This window comes from Rissa tridactyla, chromosome W, assembly GCF_028500815.1.
Source record: "Rissa tridactyla isolate bRisTri1 chromosome W, bRisTri1.patW.cur.20221130, whole genome shotgun sequence".
NCBI lineage: Eukaryota > Metazoa > Chordata > Aves > Charadriiformes > Laridae > Rissa > Rissa tridactyla.
This window is the reverse complement of record NC_071496.1, coordinates 23,874,079-23,896,236: the sequence shown is the minus strand read 5'-3', so window position 1 is coordinate 23,896,236 and position 22,158 is coordinate 23,874,079. Positions and strand designations below refer to the sequence as shown.

The following is a 22,158-nucleotide window of genomic DNA, read 5'->3' as shown; positions in this document are numbered from 1 at the left end:
TAGTTGTGCTGTCCATATTGAATGGATCTAATCAAAGTCCATAATGATGTTACATTTTTTGGTGGCCTTTTTTTATGTTCAACCTTTCTTGAAGGCATTCTGGTGATGGATGCATCTGCCTGAATCAGGGGAGATATATTTGACTTGCAAATTTAAGGCAAAGTGATTTTTGGATCCTTCTAAAGATTAGATTTGCATAAATATTAGCTAAAGTTAAAGGCTGTTCTACAAACTTGAAACCACCCATCAAGTTATGAATAAAAAACAATGCTGAACTTTGAATCAGATCTGTGCCTTGCCATTCTTTTTTTAATCCATACATGGAGAAGGGAAATACTATATCTGCTAGACATTTGTATAACTCTTTCTACTATACATGGCAAAACCCTTTGAAAAGCTTCACAGATTAAAATAGAACATGGGAGGAGGTTTACAGACTAATTCATTTTTAGCTAAGATTCTCTGGCTGGTTTTTAACTGTATTATATTTTGTCAAGAATTGTTTGGTGAGAAACAAGTATCTTGATGGTCAGTGGGATATTCAGTAACAGCTGAAGATTCTCTAATAACTTCTCTAAGAAACCTTTCGATAATGTCAATCAAAAACAAGCATATGTTCTTCCTCCAGCAAGCAACTAGTAAGTCATGAACAGCATTGCATAACTTCAGAAAAGCACTGAAGAAGTGGTGGTTCATGTATGTTCTTCAAGATAAATTGTTGATGAATTGTTCTTGCAGCTAGTCTGTGACTCGCTCTTCAGTTTCACTAATGTGGATCAGAATTGTGATTCCTTACAGTGGAACAAAGATTTGGTTACCATAGCACTTTTCTTGTGGGTTCTTTTTGTTTGTTTTAATAATTTTGAGAGTATGTGTAAGTGATGTCTGAAGAACACTGATGCCTATAGTCCATTTCAGGTATACTGTATATGCTGATCACATGCATTGCAAAAAATTGAATTATTTTGTTGACAAGGACAGTTTTTCAGAAAGCTTGGTTTACTGGGGCAATCTTATTAACATGCGGAGTAACTTTTTAGCAAAGTTACTTTCTCCTTTGCTATTTAAAAAGCCATGCAAATTAAAGTAGAATGTAACTGATTCAAGTGGAAGCAGGAAAGTAGGTATCGGGTCTTAGCAAACTTACCAAACAAATTGAAAAACTGAAGGTGATCATACATGCTTTTGTAGATGCTTTCAAATGGTTTTGTGTTCTATATTCTTTTAAACGTTTTTGAAAAGTATCCTGTAAACTAAAAAGGTATTAGTATGGGTTTTATAACCTAATGTTTGTTGCCCCGTGACTGTATTCTTATGGTGAACTGGATTCTCTTAAGTATTTCTTTACTACCCTGAACAAATAAATAGTACATTTGTTATAAAATATGGAGCTATTAAAAAAGGAATTTAGTAAGATGTGAAGATTGGGTTGCCCTGACTCAATATAAGTAATAAAGTAAAATAAATATTAACAAGCTTTTGACTGGAGTCCCACAGTATATAATATCTCTGAATTTCTTCAGAAAGGACAGGGAGTCCTTTTCCATATATGTCAAAATTGTTCATACATGTGCAGTCATGCTTAACTCCTTTGGTACTGCATGAGTAAAACTTTTTAGATTTGGTTATTTACAATCTTCAGCAGCTAAGGAAACTGGGCATGCAGCAGACTTGTTCCAGGGAACATTGTGACAGAAACAAAAGCTTCATAGATGGCTTATTAGAGCACTTTACAATAATTCTATTTGTTCTCTTTTCTGATATTCCTCTCTTGAATAAAGCAAGCTTTTCATATTCCCTAATAAAAGAAAAATTTCATCTGAAATATCTGTAACAGGAGAGAGTGCAGTTTAAGCATTAGTTGAATTTATCATTGGAGAACAGAAAACCTGGAACTTCTAAGAAGGAAATAAAGTTATTTTTCCAAATACTTAAAGTACTTGCATTTTTCTTTTTTTGTTGATGTCTAATTAACACTGTGGTAATTGACATATTTTTAAAGATTGATTAGCGTTCTACCCCAGGAACAAAATCAGTAAGGAAAGCAAGAATAGATATTCCTAGGAGGTAGGAGAGTAGTAGCCTGTGGTTTTTGTTCCGATCTTGTTCCGGGTTTTTTTTTGTCTTTTTTTAAGGGTTTTCTTACTTAAAATATATCACCCTTCATCTTACTGAGATGTTCTTTGTGCACAGTATAAGGAAAATAAAGAACAAATTCTGTTCTAACAGTTCCTCAAAGCAATGATTACACAATCTTAAAATTACATCATGAAACATTCAGACATAGTTTTAAAATTGAGTTTGAAATTGAATTGAATTAGGATTTGGTCATGGAACCCTTGCCAAACTAGGTATACAATCCATTACTGATTTGTTTCCTTTTCTGATTTCCTCTCCAAACAATCTGCCTTACTAGTTATTCTGTTTTTGAATTTACTTCTCATTGTAGACTAGGAGAGGCTCAAAGCTATATTTGTAGAAAATACTCCTGTTAGTGTAAGCACATCTAGCCCATCTAGCTTTTAAGCATCTGTATGAATCTTAATGCAACTTTTGTTCCTTTACTTGCAGCTGTTTTTTGCAATGTCTTTGGGCGGATTTTCTGTAGGCTTTATGTTCTGTGTGTTGTCCCACTGATTTCAATGAAATTACCAACAGTGCATGAAATTGAGAATATGTGTTAAAAAATGGTATCTGAGGCCCTCTAGCGATTTCACCTGTGGAAATTGTCTTAAAACAATGTGCAAATTTTCCTCTAGTCTGGGGATGAATGTAAGCTAACTCTCTTCAGACACATAGGCGTACAAAGAGACATGGAGTATTAGTGTGGGGACACCACTGCTTAGACATGGCTATGCAGCATCCAGATTGGACCTGGCAGGCATCTAGTCAGCTGGTGGTACACACAGAGGAACTGATCTGTCTGTGCTGTCATACTTCTGCCTATTTTCAATCAAGTGCCCAGACTGCAAAGAATAATCATTTCACAGCACTATGGTAAACCACACTGAAATGTTTTCTAGCATTTTTGAAAGCAACGTTGAGAATTTAGGTAACTTTGGCAGGTGGTGATTATCAAAGGATGGCAGCTTAAAGCAAACAAATAAGAGTGACCACAGCATGGGGGGAGCAGGGATAACTTTTGCTATCAGTTTTACTTTATAGATATTTCCCTACCTCAGTTTGAAAACCCCAATATTTTAATTTAAAATTTTTTTTAAAATGCACTTAAATGGGATGACTTGCTGAACATACCTGAGATTTATAGAAAAATAATTTTCTGATCAGAACTTTCATTGCTTATAGGCAGTTTTTATGGATGTAGAGATATATGATGTATGTGAGACTTTTTTTTTTTTTTTTTTAAATTTTGTTGCTGGAAACTATTTTCTCATATTAAGACTCTGTAATTCCAGTTAAAGTTGTTTGGGGGGGGGAAGACTAAGCTTGGATTAGAAGATAGAATATTAGTGTAAAAATTGAAATAAATTTTAGAAAGTTATGTTAATGATGTAGCAATTGCAATTAAAAAGTGAATTATCATCCAGAAGATGATTTCTTGGAGGATTTTTTTTGTGTGTATATATGTGTGTCCCTCTATCTAAATAACATAATATGCCTTGGAAAGGAGAGAGGGGCACTTATGACAAAGGCATTTGTTCTGTTGTTAGAAAAAGGTTAACAGTTTTTTCCAATAATCTTAAAATCTGTGCAATAGGTTCTTTGATAAATAAAGATAAGACATCAAATAAACAAACCCCCAATAAATACTTTTGAATTAATTTGGTTTCCTTGTGTCACTTGTAAAATATTTTGATATTTTGACTGTAAATCTCCTTCATACTTGACAGCACATTGTAGTTTCAAAATGTGATGAGAATTGTGTGATGATGTCTAACTATTTACCTCTGTGGAAAAGAAACCTGATGTGGTCCAGCTTGCTGTTTGTCTATATTAAATAAAAATCTTTCAACTATGCTTTGTAACAAAATCAAGCAAAAAAATTGGGTTGCATTATAAAACTACTAGTAGGAGGTAAGAAAAAAAATCTGAGGCAGAGGTTGGGATGTCAATTATTTGGTCTGTATTTAGGGATAAGACCCCAGAGATTCTGCCACAGATTGTCTCTACCTACTGGAAAAGGGAAGATTACTGTCTTGTGTACACTAAATAATGTGAATGATAATAAACAGAACTGTTAATGAGGCATAATGAATCCTTAATTTACCTACACTGTTAGAACACCTGTTGAATTCGGAGGATGAACCGAAATAAGACTAAATTTTGTGGAAGTAGAGCAAGGATGTCTTTTTACAAAGGAAAATCACCGATTTGAATTTGTTTATATGCCTGAAAAAATATTTTATTGAAGGAGATGTGTATGCAATTTATTATGTTAATTTCTAATTACAGTGTGAACAATAAATGCAACTTTAGAAAGGGCTGTCAAATACATACAAGTATATCTAACTGTGGTATTATTTATTAGTGAATATGCTGTAAGCAATTCCTGAGAAAGGACTGTAGTGTTGGGCCTTTATTATTATCTTCAGGTTCGCATTTACTCTTCTTGCTCTCCATTAATAGGTAGCATAGATCAGTCGGTGTTAAAGGAGTTGCCTCCTGAGCTCCTGGCAGAAATTGAATCCACCATGCCACTTTGTGAACGTGTGAAAATGAACAAGCGCAAACGTAGCACAGTTAATGAGAAACCAAAATATGCTGAAATCAGTTCTGATGAAGACAATGACAGTGAAGAAGCTTTTGAATGTAAGTAGTACGTTGTTTTGTTCCTACTCCTAAAGAAGGCGTTTACAAAAAGATATACTTTTTTCTTGTTGTTTGCTACTGTAAAACATATGAAAAGAAATTTACTCTCCAGACAACTACTTAGCCAAGAACCATTTTTTTCTTTTAAAAGAAAAATTACTTGATTTGAGTTTGTCCCTCAAGATGAAAAGCAGCTAGTTGTTAAATTTTTTTCCCTAATTACCTTATGGGAAGCCACTGCCTAGATTTTATTTTTTTTTTTTTTTTAGTTGTGCAATGAAACATTTCTAGCCAATCAGATTAAAGAAAATATCCTGTAAAGCAGCTCAGAAAACTTGCACACAAAGCTATGCATAGAAACATTTCAGTAAATACATTTTAAATTATTTTGAGTTTCATTGATAAGAAAAGCAAAGGATCCCCTCTTGAATTTTTCTGACATGATAAATTAAGAATGTTAGTACCCAGAAGTTTCTTAAAATATTTCTTCTTATATTATTTCCATGGTATATTGCTTGAAAAACTGGAATTATTGCTGATGGTTTCTCAAAATAGCATTGATGATACTATTTTTGAATTAAGTGGATTTCAAAGGAAGAGAGAAAGCTTGTAGTTAGACTTTTGCTGTGCAATCAGGTAAAGTTCATAAGTGTCAAAAAATTGTTATATGCCTCTAAATTAGGAAAGGAATTCCTACTTGCAAATAAGAGTGTAGTTAGTTTGTCTCTATGGTAGTTTAGTTAGGCAATACTGAAAAGAAACTTCATTAAAATGGAGTGAATCAGTTCAGTCTGAGTAACATCTTAGCTATGTTACCTATGCAGGGCTACAGGAGAATTGACTGTTGCTGTTAACCTGAGAAGGCATCTTGATTATAATGATTTTTTTCCAATTTAGACTCTTTCCACCTTTGCTTATCTAAACATCTTACTGAACTTTTGTAAAACATAACCTTTTGCTGCTTAGTCTCTCTTAGGATCCAAAAGAGAAAGATTAGTTTGTCTTGCTTTTTTAATATGTTTCAAGTTCTCGTCCAACAGATATGCAATGCGTATACACACATACATGTAAAAATTATAATAGCGATACCTCTGATCTTTATCAAAGCAGAAAAGAATGTCCTTTTGTTTGCTTGTTTTTCATTTAAAATATAACTGAATAATGCTGCTTTGACCATGAGTATGGGAACTTGAGGTAACTTGTAATTAGATGATTTGTTTCATTCAGGATTCTATATTCTCTGTTTACCGTATCATTTCACCTGTTTATGATGTTAATAATCTGGAACAGTGAATTAAAAAAAAGAATAAGTAAAGCAAAATTATTTAAGTTGTTTGGGAATGGAGAGGATTGTCAAGAATTTCAGAGATATCTTAATCTACCTATTAGCCACAGTGGCTGTTGAAATTCTTAAATGCAAAGTAAAGCAAATTAAGGAAAACTTTCACAGTAATTACATGCTTTAAGGGATTCTACGTTCACTATATCCACTCAAGAGATCTGACCATCATTCTAAACCATTCATTAAGGACATCTGCTTTAAAAATAAATTATAATCTTTGTCAAAGGATACTGTAGAACTGAACTGATTTAAAACGAGATAAAATGATCAAGAGAATGAAAGATTTGTGACAAGTACACTGAATAGATTTGTACTGTTACAAATATGTGTTTCAGAATTCTTTTGGTTGTCTAAAACTTAAAAAATATGAAATAATGATTTTTATAGAAGAGAGATTTCTTTGAGTATCTCATGAAGAAGGGGCATTCTGTTAAATTAAATTGAGAAATTTAAAATTGATTAAATCATTCTCATACAGTAAGTGCTAAATGTGTTATTGCATAAATGTTTGGCAGAATTCAGAAGGAAATTGGGCGTTTATATTCCAGATAGTCTTTATTTATGTATTAAATTAATAATAACTCTTGAAATATTATTAATACTTACATTTTTAGTCAATTTTATCTGTTTCAAAATAAACTTTGTAGAGCAGTGACTGATTGTGAATAGCTGTTCCCATGTTCATCTTATTTGCCTTGCAGAGCCAGCACAACTGTAACACATTCTGTTTTGTCATGCAGCATTGATTAACTGGTCAATTTAAATTTCTACTGGAAAGCAATATTGGAAGTTATTTTTCTCATAGAGATGTTGCTGGAGTCAGAATTCGTCCTACAGAGCTTAAATTGATACTGATGATTTGTAAACTGTGGAGACAGGTTTCATCTACCTCCACAAAATACTATCTCATGGGGGGGGGGAAAGAATCAGTTGTGTAAAGTCTTTTCCCATAACCCCCCTACTTTCTTCTCCAATATGCTCACTTCAGGTATCCCAGACAGGTCTCCATTTCTTCAATCGCAGTTAACTCTCAACCATTTTAGAACTGACAGTGTTAGTAGCTCAGGCCTCGTGAACATGACTGTACTGCCTCCAGAAGCAAGTCTGATCCATAAGCAGAACAGCTGAAAGCATGAACTAAGTTATTACCTTAAACACTTGGACCACCTCTGTGCAGAAGTTTTGTACTATGTTTTCAGAAGTAGGAGCCCTCTAGGGTGCAGTGCAGAACACTTGTATCACCACAGGTTCAATGTTATTGTTTTTATTAGTTCTGAGCCTGGGCTGGCTATTGACTATATCCAAGTACTATACCAGCTGTGACTATATCCTGGTATGTTTCCTATACTTCTCAATAAACTGGGGTTCTGGAAAGAACTTGTTCTGTTCCAGTTCTGTCTGAATGCTTGGAGACATTTTGCTTAGAAACAACCCTATATACAGTCATACCTCTCTAAATTTCAGGAGACTTTGGTAGAGACACACAGATGTCAGGGCTGTTATATGCAAGTTCACAGGAATGATAAACTCTGCTAGTCTAGAATGTAATGTTTTGGAGCCATTTTGATCTCCACAGCACAGTCTGTGTTAGACGTATCTGTGCTAGCCCAGTTATCCTGTTACCTTAGATAATGGAGACTTGGCTGATTTCATGGATGAAATTACCTCCTCCTCCATATCTTTTTTTCTATAACATCTTAGCACCCTTTCCCCTTCAAAATTGTCTTTGAAAACAACAGAGAACTCTCCATCCCTCCCATCCCCACCCCCTTTATTTCCACCAAGTTTCTGTTTCTGTATAGAGCATTTATCTCATTTTTTTTTTTTTCAACATTCAGTTCTGCGAGACTTTTTGGTCCTGACTGAAAACTGGTTATAATAACCTTCTGTGATGTATACTCGCTGTTTGGCCCAGAATTGTGACTCCAGCTTTCTCCTTTACGCTGAATTTCCTGCAATATATATAAAAACAAAATTTTAGTTGTCTTGGCAAAACAGAAGCAAACCCTTTAAGCACCTAGGTTGCAAAGTTTCATTGGAATTTGCTGTGTTAGAAGGGCAAAGCAGTTACTGAATTGGAACATGGACACCCAGTAATAGTCACAATTTAAATAACTCAAGAAATTATCTCAATGTTCTCTTATGAAAGGATGAAACTTATTTTGATTTGTTCTACTTTCCTGACTTTGTTTAAAAGGACAAATGCCCTGTAATTTTGTATTTTTAAATGTTTGCTGGTGTCTTTGCCAGCTTCAGGCACAGTTTTCATGTAATTAAAAAGAAATTGTTAGAATAATGCCATAACAGAATTTTATAGTTTTAGAGCATTCACTTGTTTTACAGAACATCTATATGATAGCATTTAACTTGCAAATGTATAATTTTGAGCTATTAAAAGTAGAATTTTTTTACTTATAATGAAAATGCATTTCATTTCTAGCTTCTCGTAAAAGACATAAAAAGGATAAAGATGAAGCTTGGGAGTATGAAGAACATGACAGAAGAAGTTCTGGTGACCATAGGAGAAGTGGTTATTACCATGAAGGAAGGAGGACTTCTGGTAGTGGCCGTTACCGTAATCGCAGTCCTGATGACTCTGATATGGATGATTATTCTCCTCTTCCTAGCCTCAGTGAGGGTAACTGATTGTTTTAAAAATTTTATTCTCTTCCATAATACTAGTGCATTTTTAAAAGGATATGTTAAACATTTTAAAATAAACATCTTTACATGCAATATTGAATATAAGCGTAAGAAATGTAAACAGTCCTTTATTCTCTTAATTAGTGGCTAGAAAAATGAAGAAAAAAGAAAAACAAAAGAAGAGGAAAGCTTATGAACCTAAACTAACACCTGAAGGTAATTTTAGAAGATTTATTTTCTACAGTTTGTATTTTCTGTTTTGTATATAAAATAATTATATATACATTTCTTTTTTTCACCAGAAATGATGGATTCTTCAACTTTCAAAAGATTTACTGCTTCAATAGAGAATATTTTGGAAAATTTAGAAGACATGGATTTTACAGCTTTTGGTAATATGTCATAATTTTTCAAAATGTTTCACCCAATTAGAAACGCAAGAAACAAAAAAAAAAAATTTGCATCTCAGTATTTTTCAAACTTCCTTCTTTGTGATTTAATTGCCTGTGATATATGCTACGGTAGAAGCCATATAAATGCAGTATACCTTGAGTGGAGGCCTTTACCTTTCCAATTTCACTAAGGAGGAAGATCCTCCATCTTCCTCCCTGCAGAATCCAAAAGGGACGTAAATCGCAATGAGACAAATAATAGTCCCCTGGAAGTGGAAAGGATACCTCTTTGGGATGTCATTAGGGTGTTATCTTCTGTCGAACATATCTTTGTAAACAACACTAACGTAAGATAGTTCTCTTGCCAGTAATGTCTGAGGCACATAATTTTGCATCTGTTATGGCCTTTGTCCCAACAGAGCTTGATTATTCAATTCAGCAGCAGAGCGCTTATGCACTTATGGGTGAGGCACTGAATCACTGTATGCTCCTTATCCACTTCAGTGGAAAATAAGCCAACTTAGCATGTGTCTGATGAAGTAGTTCAGGTTGACCAAGATGACTTTCTATTGAAATGGATAATGGAGCATTTGTTAATTTTTTTCCTACCATCTTTGTCACAAGATTAGGACAAGGGGCATAGTAAACAAATCCCTACAGCAATGGTGTCTACAACCTTGGATTAAAAAGTCAAGTAATTGGTTCTTTCTATATGTCTTGTAACATCATGGGTTATTTTTTTAAGAGTAAATGTGATTAAGACGCAGCGTATCCTAAGGTACTTAATTTCCTATGTGTTTTTTATCTATTGCCCTTTCCCAGATTTGAACTTTAGAATTAGAACTACAATCATTTAAGATTTGTTTTACTGAAATGAGGGTGATCACACAAGAGCTGCAGTAAATGGATTTTGCTATATTAAAAATGTTTTTAATTTATGGCTTTCAGTCATATGTAACAAGTAGTTGTTTCAACACAACCAAAAGTTGTTATCATCATCAGTCTTCATTAGATGGAACTATTAGATGCTAGCTATTTGGAAAATCAGTTCTTTTTCTTCAGTTGGCTTTTTCATATTGGCTGTAAAATACTGGTTTCCTTGAAGTCTTATTAGAAATATGATTGTTAATTTTTAAATTTTTTTTTGAAGGTGATGATGATGAGATTCCACAGGAATTGCTACTGGGAAAGCATCAGCTTAGTGAGTTGGGTAGTGAATCTGCAAAAATCAAGGCAATGGGCATTATGGACAAGGTACATCTTCATAGTATTTAACTCTTTTTGAATGTTTAATTTTGTTAAACATACAAAAACTTGTGTCCCCTCTAATATTCCACCCTCTTCAGGTGTGCATGTGACAGATACTGTGAACAGTTGTGCTTCTGCTGACTTAGCTGAAGTGTTAAAAAAGTTACCACATCTTAACTGTTACTGTCTCTGAAGCTGAGACATTTTTGTTGAATGGTCCTTCTCTGTGTTAGCACTGATTCAGAGCACTATATGCCAATAGGTAACGCATGCTTGAGCAGTAAAATCTAAAATAATTAATCTACTTTCACAAAAACACATCAACCTATAGGATTTGCTCCTTATAGCTAGTGTTGAGCAATCAGTAAAACAGAACCTGCTGGCAAAGTTTAAAAAAAAAAAAAAAAAACAAAAAAACAAAAAAACAACCCGCCCTTTCTGATATATGCCGTTAGTGCAATGTAAATGTATGATTTCCATCCAGTATCACACTGAATTGTCTGCTTCCTTCCTCTCTCCAAAGAGTCTGTTCAAACTTAGAAGATTTAATGCCCCAGATGATAATAAGATTAATTTTCTGTAGACTGCATGTTGTGGTTTCTTTGCCATACTCTTCCCAACTTCAGTTCAAGGGAACTTTCTGTTGGCACAAACTGTTGTTATGGCACCTCTAGAAACAATGTTCTTGCTTTCCTTATCTTCCTAGAACTCTTGGCTTTGGGCAGTCTTGTGTTAAATTTTTACTCTGCCTGCTCATGACCACTTATTATGTTTATGAAGTGTCTGTGAAGCCACTTATTATACAAGTCACTCTGAAGGGTTTTCTTTAGTCCAAGATTTAGATATTCTTCATGGCCTTTTCTTCGATCTCCCTACCTTCCTTTGTAGCATGTTATCAGCCTGAGTGTTTCTCTTTCCTGATAGTTCTCACCCTTAACTTCTGTTCCCTGTTTTTTTCACATACATACATACACGTATACATAAAATCATAATTTTGTTGCTTCTAAAGGTGAGCACCAATAGTATCTGGGTGAATGAAACTGACTCTTCTGGAGTTTAGCATATTCTACAGATTATTTATTCATAATTTTGTAGAACATCAGTAAGTGGGTTTGAGTTACTTTTTTTTCAACATACTATGTTTTCAAAATTAACACAGTTATTAAGAATATGTTTCCTTTTTATTAGCACTCAAGGTTCAGGGAATTTTATTTCTGTTTGTCCATAGAATTTGGATTGTCTCTTAATAAAGCTCTATATGGTCAGTTAGAATTTGTGATTGATATTTGGATTCGGTAAATTTCTCTTTCTAGAAGCAAAAGTGTATAACTATACATTATTACAGATATGCAGTTTTAAATACATTTCTATGGATTTTGCTGGTTGAAAATGTAGTTTGATTGCAGTCTTAGAACATATTTCACTAGTTTAATTCTATTATCAGCATTCTCAATCATGTTGTCTCAGAAACCAGACAAGTCAAGATCCAATCCTTATCTCCGATTACTTACAATTCACAGAATCACAGAAACTTCAGAGTTGGAAGGGACCTCTAGAGATCATCTAGTCCAACTCCCCTGCTAAAGCAGGATTGCCTAGAGCACATCACTCAGGACTGCATCCAGGCGGGTCTTGAAAATCTCCAGAGAAGGGGACTCCACAACCTCCCTGGGCAGCCTGTTCCAGTGCTCTGTCACCCTCACTGGAAAGAAGTTTTTCCGTGTATTTGAACGGAACTGCCTATGTTCTAACTTGTGCCCGTTGCCCCTCGTCCTGTCACTGGGAACCAATGAAAAGAGTCTGGCACCATCCTCCTTCAACCCACCCTTTAGATACTTGTATGCCATAATAAGGTCTCCCCTCAGCCTTCTCTTCTCCAGGCTAAAGAGTCCCAGCTCTCTCAGCCTTTCCTCATAAGGGAGATGCTCCAGTCCCATAATCATCTTAGTTGCCCTTCGCTGGACCCGCTCCAGCAGTTCCCTGTCCCTCTTGAACTGGGGAGCCCAAAACTGGATGCAGTACTCCAGTTGTGGCCTCACCAGTGCAGAGTAGAGGGGGAGAATGACCTCCTTCGACCTACTGGCCACACTCTTCCCTATGCAGCCCAGGATTCCATTGGCCTTCTTGGCAACAAGGGCACATTGTTGGCTCATGGATAATTTGCTGTCTACCAGGACCCCCAGGTCCTTCTCCTCAGAGCTGCTTCCCAGCATGTCCGCCCCTAACATATACTGGTGTTTGGCATTCTTCCTTCCCAGGTGCAGGACCCTACACTTGCTTTTGTTGAACCTCATTAGGTTCTTCTCTGCCCAGCTCTCCAGCCTGTCCAGGTCACGCTGGATGGCAGCGCGGCCCTCTGGAGTATCGGCCACCCCTCCCAGTTTGGTATCATCAGCAAACTTGCTGAGGATACACTCTGTCCCCTCATCTAGGTCATTAATGAATATACTGAACAAAATTGGACCGAGTATTGACCCCTGGGGGACACCACTGGTTACAGGCCTCCAACTGGACTCTGTGCCGCTGATCACAACCCTCTGGGTTCTGTCACACAGCCAGCTCTCGATCCACCTCACCGTCACCTCATCTAGCCCGTACTTCCTCAGCTTCCTAATGAGGATGTTATGGGGGACAGTGTCAAAAGCCTTGCTAAAGTCAAGGTAGATGACATCTATGGCTCTCCCCTCATCCAGCCAACCTGTTATAACATCATAGAAAGCTATCAGATTGGTCAAGCATGATTTACCCTTGGTAAATCCATGTTGACCACTTCCAATGACTTCCTGTTCCTCAACGTGTTTGGAGCTGACATCCAGAATGAGTCGCTCCATTACCTTCCCAGGGACAGAGGTGAGACTAACCGGCCTGTAGTTCCCTGGGTCCTCCTTCTTGCCTTTTTTGAAGATTGGAGTGATGTCAGCCTTCCTCCAGTCCTCAGGCACCTCTCCTGTTCCCCATGACCTTTCAAAGACGATGGAGAGTGGTCTAGCAATAACATCTGCCAGCTCTCTCAGCACTCGCGGGTGCATCCCCTCAGGGCCCATGGATTTATGAATGTCCAGCTTGGCCAAGTGGTCTCTGACCCGGTCCTCCTCAACTGAGGGAAAATCTTCCTCTCTCCAGACCTTCCCCCTTGCCTCCAGGGTCTGGGATTCGTGAGAGGCAGCTTTAGCAGTGAAGACCGAAGAAAAGAAGGCATTCAGTAACTCTGCCTTCTCTGTGTCTTCCACCACTAGGGCACCCGTCTCATTCGTCAGTGGGCCTACATTTTCCCTAGTCTTCCTTTTTCTGTTGATATACTGAAAGAATCTCTTCTTATTGTCTTTAACTGCAGTGGCCAAGCTGAGTTCTGATTGAGCTTTGGCCCTTCTAATTTTCCCCCTACATAGCTTTGTTATATCTTGATAATCCTCATAAGTTGCCAATCCCTTTTTCCAGAGAATGTAAGCTTTCCTTTTTTTCCTGAGGTCCAGCCAAAGCTCTCTATTTAGCCAGGCTGGTCTTCTTCCCTGTCGGCTCGTTTTTTGAGACATGGGGATGGCCTTCACCTGTGCTTCTAAGAGCACCTGCTTGAAGTATGACCAGCCTTCCTGGGCACCTTTGCTCTTCAACACTGCCTCCCAGGGGACACTCTCGACCATGCTCCTAAACAGGCTAAAGTCTGCCCTTTGGAAATCCAAGGTGGCAGTTCTGCTGGCTCCCCGCAAATTAAAGTTTGTCAGATTACATAACATGTTCTATCCTTCATCCATGGACAGTTTTTTTCAGCAATTTGGAAGCTTTATGACCATACAGTTGTGTTTTGTTTCTTGTTTTAGCTCTCAACAGATAAAACAGTAAAAGTCCTGAATATTTTGGAGAAGAATATTCAAGATGGATCAAAGCTTTCTACATTACTTAACCATGTGAGTTTCAAATTACATCGTTTCATACCATTGTGTAGAATAGGGGTTTCTTCACTTGAGTCCCATATAGTGATAGTTTCAAATACTCTGTGTGTGTGTGAAAGGAATTTCTAATTTAATATGCATGTGATTGAGAGATTGCCAAATTTTAGTATTTGAAGTAAAATTCAATATTCTTTCAGTACTAAACGTGTTTTACTATAGTACTGATAACTAACAGATGTATTTGGAGCAACTGAGTTGTCTTTTGACTTAGTTTTAAATATTATAGTTTCATCCTGAAACATTCGTGGTAACTGGTGTAACTTGCACCATTGGACATTTCTTTGCTACTTTTCTGCATGTCCATAAAACATCCCTTACACAATGGAAGAAGTATTACAGCTTTCACGTAGAGCATATTCTTCTCCTGAGCATTAAGAACTGAGAAAGTGTTTTATTTAGGTCTGCTCTTATACTGCAAAGTTAGTTATCAACATAAACAAAATTAACAGGAAATTTAAGATTTTAGGTTTGTTTTTTTTTTTTTCTGATATGCCTAAAACTACATGGGGATTTGGAGTTTTTTAAGAGGCTGAAATGTGATATTACACCTTTTATTTATTTGTTTATTTATTTCTACACTTTCTAGTCAAAACAATATTCTAGCAAGAATAGAGTTCTTGAATTTTATGGAAAAAAAACTTGATCTGCAGAAATAAAGAGTAATTATATATATATTGGAAAAGATAGAATTTGAACTTTAAAATGAAAACCAGAGACACATTATTTGTACCTAAATATTTTCATCTAAATAGTTTGTTGGGTTTTCAAAGTTGTGGTATATGGTTCTAAATGTCTTCTAGCAGTATGTTGTGGTTTTTGGCCAGATTGGCCAATCAAAATGATAGATGGCCCTCCCCCCTCCTCTCTCCAAAGACAGGAGAGGAAGAGACAAGGAGATTTACAAGTTTAGAAAAAGAACTAAACTACTTTAATGAAAATAATGATAAATAAGAAAAGAGTAAATAGTAATAGAATAATAAAAATTAAAAATAAAAAAAGTCTACAATACATATACAAAACCGTATCCAGCTCCCAGGATGACAGTCGCGTCACCAGCAGACACAGGGAAAGTCCCAGACTGGAGTCAGCAACGGACAGGAGCTGAATTCTGCATCTGGAGTCAGGAATGCTTGGATCAGGATCAAAGGCAGACGAACAGACAGGGTCCTCCTCAGACATCGACCACTGGAGAGTGTTGTCCTTTTGATCCCTCAGCTTTTATACTGAGCGTGATGCAGATGGGATGGAATAGCCTGTTGGTCAGTTTTGGGTCACCTGTCCCGTCTGCTCCTCCCTGCGGGTGGGACCCCTCTATGCTTCTCCACTTCCGACCCTCTAACGGGGCAAAACAGCAAAGTGAGCTGACCTTGGTTGTTATAGCAATAAGTCTAAGCAAGAGCCTCTGTGCATACCATTCCTTGGTATAATCAGGTCTTATCACTCTGAGAGTGAACAGTTTCTGAACAATATGCTGTTAATTTCAGAGAGTTTAGTCAGTTAGAAGAGGCCCAGCTAAAAAGTAAAATTACAAATCAGAAAGTTGGTTCTGTTTTACCTCAAACCAGGACATAGTATGAAAAATAAGTGAAAAGAAGGTGCTGGTTTACCTGCTCTAATTCAATATGATTGAGTCTTTATGTCAATGCCTTTAAAGTGATATTTTTCTTTTTGCTTTTTTAGTAAAACTCAAGATTATTAAACAGTTAATGAAATTGTTCAATGATTGCAATTCAGAGACAAAGCTTCAATTAAAAAAGAAGCACTCTTCAGCCAAACAAGTTTTAGATTTTTCTTAAAACCCACTAAACATGATTCAGGTCATTATGGCAAAGAAAGCCTCTGCTAAGGAGTAAGCTTACTTCTTTTACAGTGAGGTGAAAATATCCTACTTCCACATCAGGATATTTTTCAGAGGCAGATTGCACTTGCAGATTCTTTTTATTTCCAAAATTAATGAGGGGGGGGAAAAATTAGAATGGTGTTTTGTTTTGCTTGTTTTGTGTGTTTGTTTTTTTGTTGTTTTGTTGTGCTTTGGTTTTTTTTTTAAGCCTCCTTTGTGTAAGGAACAAATGATTTAAAGCCATTCTATACAAGAAATTTACAGGGATCTCCTGATTTGCTGATTTTTCAAATATATATATATATTTATCTCATATATATAATGCACTGTGATATTTTTAGATTCTCTTACCCCAAAGGGAAAAAGTTGATATGGTTTCACCAACCTCTCATTTTTACAAGGAAAACCAATAGTGTTGAACTGTACGGGCAAGAAAGATTCTTTTTCTCTGTACCAGAGAAGTTATTAAAAATTCCACCTGCTTTTGCTATTAATAATGTTACTACAGTATTTCAGTAGTGGTGGTCATAGTTAACCTCATGTATGTTTGTTTTTATAACTTATACAAACACAGAAATACTGCGATTATGTACTCTGTGCTAAATCTAAATGGTCATATTTGATAAGATGTATTTTAAACCCATTGATAATAGATGAGTCAGTCTGTGAATTGGAAAAAGTTGTATTCTCGTGAGTTTTGTGTGAATTAACAGTCTTTTGGTGTAAGAATTCCCTCTCGCGGCAAAAATTAGACTGATTAAAGCAGCAACTGGTGTGCATAGGCCACTGAAGAAAACACTAGATGAATGAGTTTAGATTTTGATTAAGGGACGTCATTCTTAAGTAGAGAATGTGGCAGTCTTCCTTCATAGTGCTTTCTGATGATACACAGAAAGCTTCTTTGTGTTTTACCATAAGAATACAGTGAGATATTGAAGACTTGTAACTTAGGGTTATAAACCTGTTGCTAGTAAAACAAACATTAGTTGATTTCTAAAACAAGCTATTTTTGTATCATAAAGAAAATAAAACATTTTGTGTGTGTGTGTATGTAAGTATATTAAAATGTTATCTTTTACTTGGTAAGGATAAAAATTTGACTTCTTGTTCATGCTATCTTGTTTTTTCTTGCCTGTTACAGAACAATGACACCGAAGATGAGGAGAGATTATGGAGAGATCTTATTATGGAGAGAGTGACAAAATCTGCTGATGCTTGTCTTACTGCTATCAATATTATGACATCACCAAATATGCCTAAAGCTGTATATATTGAGGATGTAATAGAAAGAGTTATTCAATACACAAAATTTCATTTGCAGAACACTCTCTATCCTCAATATGATCCTGTGTATAGAGTGGATCCTCATGGTGGTTAGTATGCTATAAATGTTTTGCATTTAGCATTTTATTGTCATATACATACCTTCAGATGTGGGTGTCCAACTTCAAGAATGGTTTTAAAAATCTTGGATCCAGAATTCAGAGCAATTATGAAAATATGAAATTTTTGCTTTACAGCTGATTCTACTAAATAGTGTTTCTTACGTAAGCATTTACATTTACAAAACTGTAGTCATGGAGTTGTTTTGGAGACATTTTTTGAGGAAGGTGATAATATTTCTAATATTTGATGTAAGTAAAATAAAAATATTTTAATATCTTTATTATTGGAACAGGCTGCCCAGGGAAGTGGTTGAGTCACCATCCCTGGAGGTATTTAAGAGACAGGTAGACATAGTGCTTAGAGATATGGTTTAGTGATGGGTTTTGTCAGAGTTAGGTTGATGGTTGGACTAGATGAACTGAAAGGTCCCTTCCAACCTAGGCAATTCTATGATCTTATAGTATAATAAAGATTTTAATAAAAGTAACTTTTATTTTCTAGGTGGTGTTTTAAGTTCAAAAGCAAAACGTGCCAAGTGTTCTACCCACAAGCAAAGAGTTATAGTGATGCTGTATAACAAAGTTTGTGATGTTGTCAGCAGCTTGTCAGAGTTGCTAGAGATACAGCTTCTTACTGATACAACTATTCTTCAGGTAAGCTTTATCAGAGGTATTTCTCTCTGAGAATGTTTGTTATTCTTTTCCCAGAAAGACTGTAAAGTGTGGTTGTCTCAATGACATGAAGTATGAAATCAGTACAAACGTTTGAATTATTAACATCAGTAACTAGTTTGTTGTGTAATATGTAACCTGCAGAAGAGCATTTGATGTTCAAATCTTTAATGGCTTTTATTGTACACTTAAGTAAAGTTTAACCTGATTGTATTCAAATATCCTTTAATAAATTTATTTGCAAATAATATGAAGTAATACATATTGTTGAATACTTTACCTGCTGAATGAATAACATACTTGTGAAACTGCATAAATATCAGTTCGTTAGTCAAATATACTTACAATAACTTCTTTCTGTTGATAGGTATCATCTATGGGAATAACACCTTTCTTTGTAGAAAATGTCAGTGAACTGCAGTTATGTGCCATCAAATTAGTGACTGCAGTAAGTGATTTTTCATTTGCAGTTTCATGTTCCTGTACTTCTGAGAGGTATTAAGGCATTTACATAGGCTGTGTTTTTGCTGGTAGAGAACTGGAGTTTAGAACTAATTTTTTCATTGCATGTTTTTACAGTTTGGTATCATAATCTAGGAACAGTATTAAATCTACCTGAGCTCCTCCTATTTGCAGAGCACTCTATAGGAAGAAATAGCCCACTCAAGCCAAGGAATTTACTTAACTTTGGTTATGTTGTTTAAAGTGTAAACACAAACCTCTTCCTTTTACCTGTCTTTTCTTGTCTTAAGAAATCTTAACAATGATGTTTTCCTTATTTCCTTTGTTAAGATTTGAATTTATGCAATGGAATAAGCTACAGAACTAGTAGGATACTTCTATATATTAGAATAAGTCCTTTTCACAGAATCACAGAATCTTCATGGTTGGAAAGGACCCTTAAGATCATCGAGGCCAACCAAACAACCTACAGTCTCTGCCACTAGAGCATGCCCTGAAGCGCCACATCTAGACGTTTCTTAAATACCTCTAGGGATGGTGACTCAACCACCTCCCTGGGCAGGCTGTTCCAGTGCCTGACCACTCTTTCAGTAAAGTAATTCTTCCTAATGTCCGATCTAAACCTCCCCTGCTGCAACTTCAGACCATTTCCTCTGGTCCTGTCATTATTCACCTGGAAGAAGAGGCCAACACCCACCTCTCTCCAACCTCCTTTCAGGTAGTTGTAGAAGGCAATGAGGTCTCCCCTCAGCCTCCTCTTCTCCAAGCTAAACATGCCCAGCTCCCTCAGCCTCTCCTCATATGACCTGGTCTCCAGACCCCTCACCAGCCTGGTAGCTCTCCTCTGGACACGCTCCAGCCCTTCCATGTCCCTCTTGTACAGAGGGGCCCAGAACTGAACACAGTACTCGAGGTGAGGCCTCACCAGTGCCGAGTACAGAGGCGCGATCGCTTCCCTACTCCTGCTGGCCACACTATTCCTGATACAAGCCAGAATGCTGTTGGCCTTCTTGGCCACCTGGGCACACTGCTGGCTCATGTTAAGCTGGCCGTCCACCAGCACCCCCAGGTCCTTTTCTGCTGGGCAGCTCTCCAGCCACTCTTCCCCAAGCCTGTAGCGTTGCTTGGGGTTGTTGTGACCAAAATGCAGGACCTGGCACTTGGCCTTATTAAGCCTCATACAGTTGGCCTTGGCCCATCGATCCAGCCTGTCCAGGTCCCTCTGTAGAGCCTTCCTACCCTCAAGCAGATCAACTCTCCCTCCTAGCTTGGTGTCCTCTGCAAACTTACTGAGGGTGCACTCAATCCCCTCATCCAGATCATCAATAGAGATATTAAACAAAACTGGCCCCAAAACTGAGCCCTGAGGGACACCACTGGTGACCGGCCGCCAAGAGGATTTCACCCCATTAATCACAACTCTCTGGGCACGGCCATCCAGCCAGTTTTTAACCCAGCAAAGAGTACACTTGTCTATGCCATGATTCTCCAGCTTCTCCAGGAGAATGCTGTGGGGGACGGTGTCAAAGGCCTTACCAAAGTCCAGACAGACAACGTCCACAGCCTTCCCCGCATCCAGAAGGCGGGTCACATGGTCATAGAAAGAGATCAGGTTGGTCAGGCAGGACCTCCCTTTCCTAAACCCATGCTGGCTGGCCCTGATCCCTTGGCTGCCCTGCACTTGCCCTGAGAGCTCACTCAAGATGATCCTCTCCATGATCTTTCCTGGTACCGAGGTCAGGCTGACAGGCCTGTAGTTCCCCAGATCCCCCTTCCGACCCTTCTTGTAGATGGGCATCACAGTAGCCACCCTCCAGTCATCTGGTACCTCCCCTGTTGACCAGGATTGTTGATCAATGATGGAGAGAGGCTTGGTGAGCTCTCCCGCCAGCTCCCTGAGTACTCTTGGGTGAATCCCATCCGGCCCCATAGACTTATGTGTGTCTAGGTGCAGAAGCAGATTATTGACTACTTCTTCCTGGATTATGGGTGGGTTGTTCTGCTCTCCATCTTTATCTTCCAGCTCAGGAGGCTGTACACCCTGGGGATAGCTGGTCTGACTGTTGAAGATGGAGGCAAAGAAGGCATTAAGTATCTCAGCCTTCTCCTCGTCCTTGGTTGCAACTTTCCCCCCCGCATCCAGTAAGGGATAGAGATTCTCCCTTGCTCTCTTTTTGTTGATGTATTTATAAAAGCTTTTTTTGTTGTCCTTAATGTTAGTGGCCAAGTTGAGCTCCAGCTGGGCTTTTGCCTCCCTAATTTTCTCTCTGTATAACCTAACAAGATCTCTGTACTCCTCCTGAGTTGCCTGTCCCTTCTTCCAAAGGTGGTAAACCCTCCTTTTATTCCTAAGTGTCCCATGCGAAGTTCCTTATTCATCCAGACTGGCCATTTTCCCCGCCCTTTAGACTTGCAACACTTGGGGACAGCCTGCTCCTGGGCCTTTAAGATTTCCTTCTTGAAGAGCGTCCAGCCTTCCTGGACCCCTTTGCCCTTCAGGACTGTCTCCCAAGGGACTCTCTCAACCAGTGTCCTGAACAGGCCGAAGTCTGCCCTCCGGAAGTCCAAGGTGGAGGTTTTGCTAACCCCCCTCCTTACATCACTACCAGTTGAAAACTTGACCATTTCATGATCACTAAACCCAAGACAACCTCCAACCACCACATCTCCCACTAGTCCTTCTCTGTTTGTGAGCAGTAGGTCTAACGAGGCACCTCCCCTGGTAGGCTCACTCACCTACCAGTTGTGTCAGGAAGTTATCTTCCATGCACTCAAGGAACCTCCTAGCCTGCCTGCTCTCTGCTGTGTTATATTTCCAGCAGATATCCAGCAGGTTGAAGTCCCCAACCAGAACAAGGGCTGGCGATTGCAAGACTTCAGCCAGCCGCTTACAGAATACTTCATCTGTCTCCTCATCCTGGTCGCGTGGTCTATAGCATACTCCCAGCACAAGATCTCCCTTATTTGCCCTCCCCTTCATCCTTACCCATAAACACTCGACTTTATCATCACTGGAATCTAGCTCCATACAATCAAAACACTCCCTAATGTACAGAGCCACACCCCCACCTCTCCTTCCTTGCCTGTCCCTTCTGAAGAGCTTATAGCCATTCATCGCAGCATTCCAGTTGTGACAGTCATCCCACCACATTTCTGTGATGGCAACTACATCATAGCTATCCTGCTGCACAATGGCTTCCAGCTCATCCCATTTGTTGCCCATGCTACGTGCATTCGTGTAGATGCACTTGAGATGGGCTACCGATTTCACCCCCATCCTTGGCCCTTGATCCCTAGGCTCATTACTAGTGGGCCTGGTTTTATCCCCTTCCCTTCTAGTTTAAAGCCCTGTCCATGAGTCTTGCTAACTCTTGGCCTAGTACCCTTTTCCCCTTTTGGGATAGGGTTTTCCCATTCTTAGCAAGCAGGCCCAGTGTCCTGCAGATCAAACTGT

At 37.9% G+C, this 22,158-nt stretch overlaps 1 protein-coding gene across 3 annotated transcripts in view; it reads left to right on the top strand.

The window, feature by feature from the left end:
* The window catches only part of LOC128902005 (nipped-B-like protein), a 176,684-nt gene that overhangs the window by 114,220 nt on the left and 40,306 nt on the right, over positions 1 to 22,158 (top strand). For all 3 annotated transcript variants that reach the window (XM_054184259.1, XM_054184257.1, XM_054184258.1), the window contains 9 exons: positions 4,588 to 4,770; positions 8,553 to 8,750; positions 8,900 to 8,971; positions 9,058 to 9,147; positions 10,298 to 10,401; positions 14,214 to 14,300; positions 17,327 to 17,558; positions 18,073 to 18,224; positions 18,610 to 18,690. In XM_054184259.1, the coding sequence (XP_054040234.1) occupies positions 4,588 to 4,770; positions 8,553 to 8,750; positions 8,900 to 8,971; positions 9,058 to 9,147; positions 10,298 to 10,401; positions 14,214 to 14,300; positions 17,327 to 17,558; positions 18,073 to 18,224; positions 18,610 to 18,690 (1,199 nt within the window). The remainder of the gene's footprint in view (positions 1 to 4,587; positions 4,771 to 8,552; positions 8,751 to 8,899; positions 8,972 to 9,057; positions 9,148 to 10,297; positions 10,402 to 14,213; positions 14,301 to 17,326; positions 17,559 to 18,072; positions 18,225 to 18,609; positions 18,691 to 22,158) is intronic.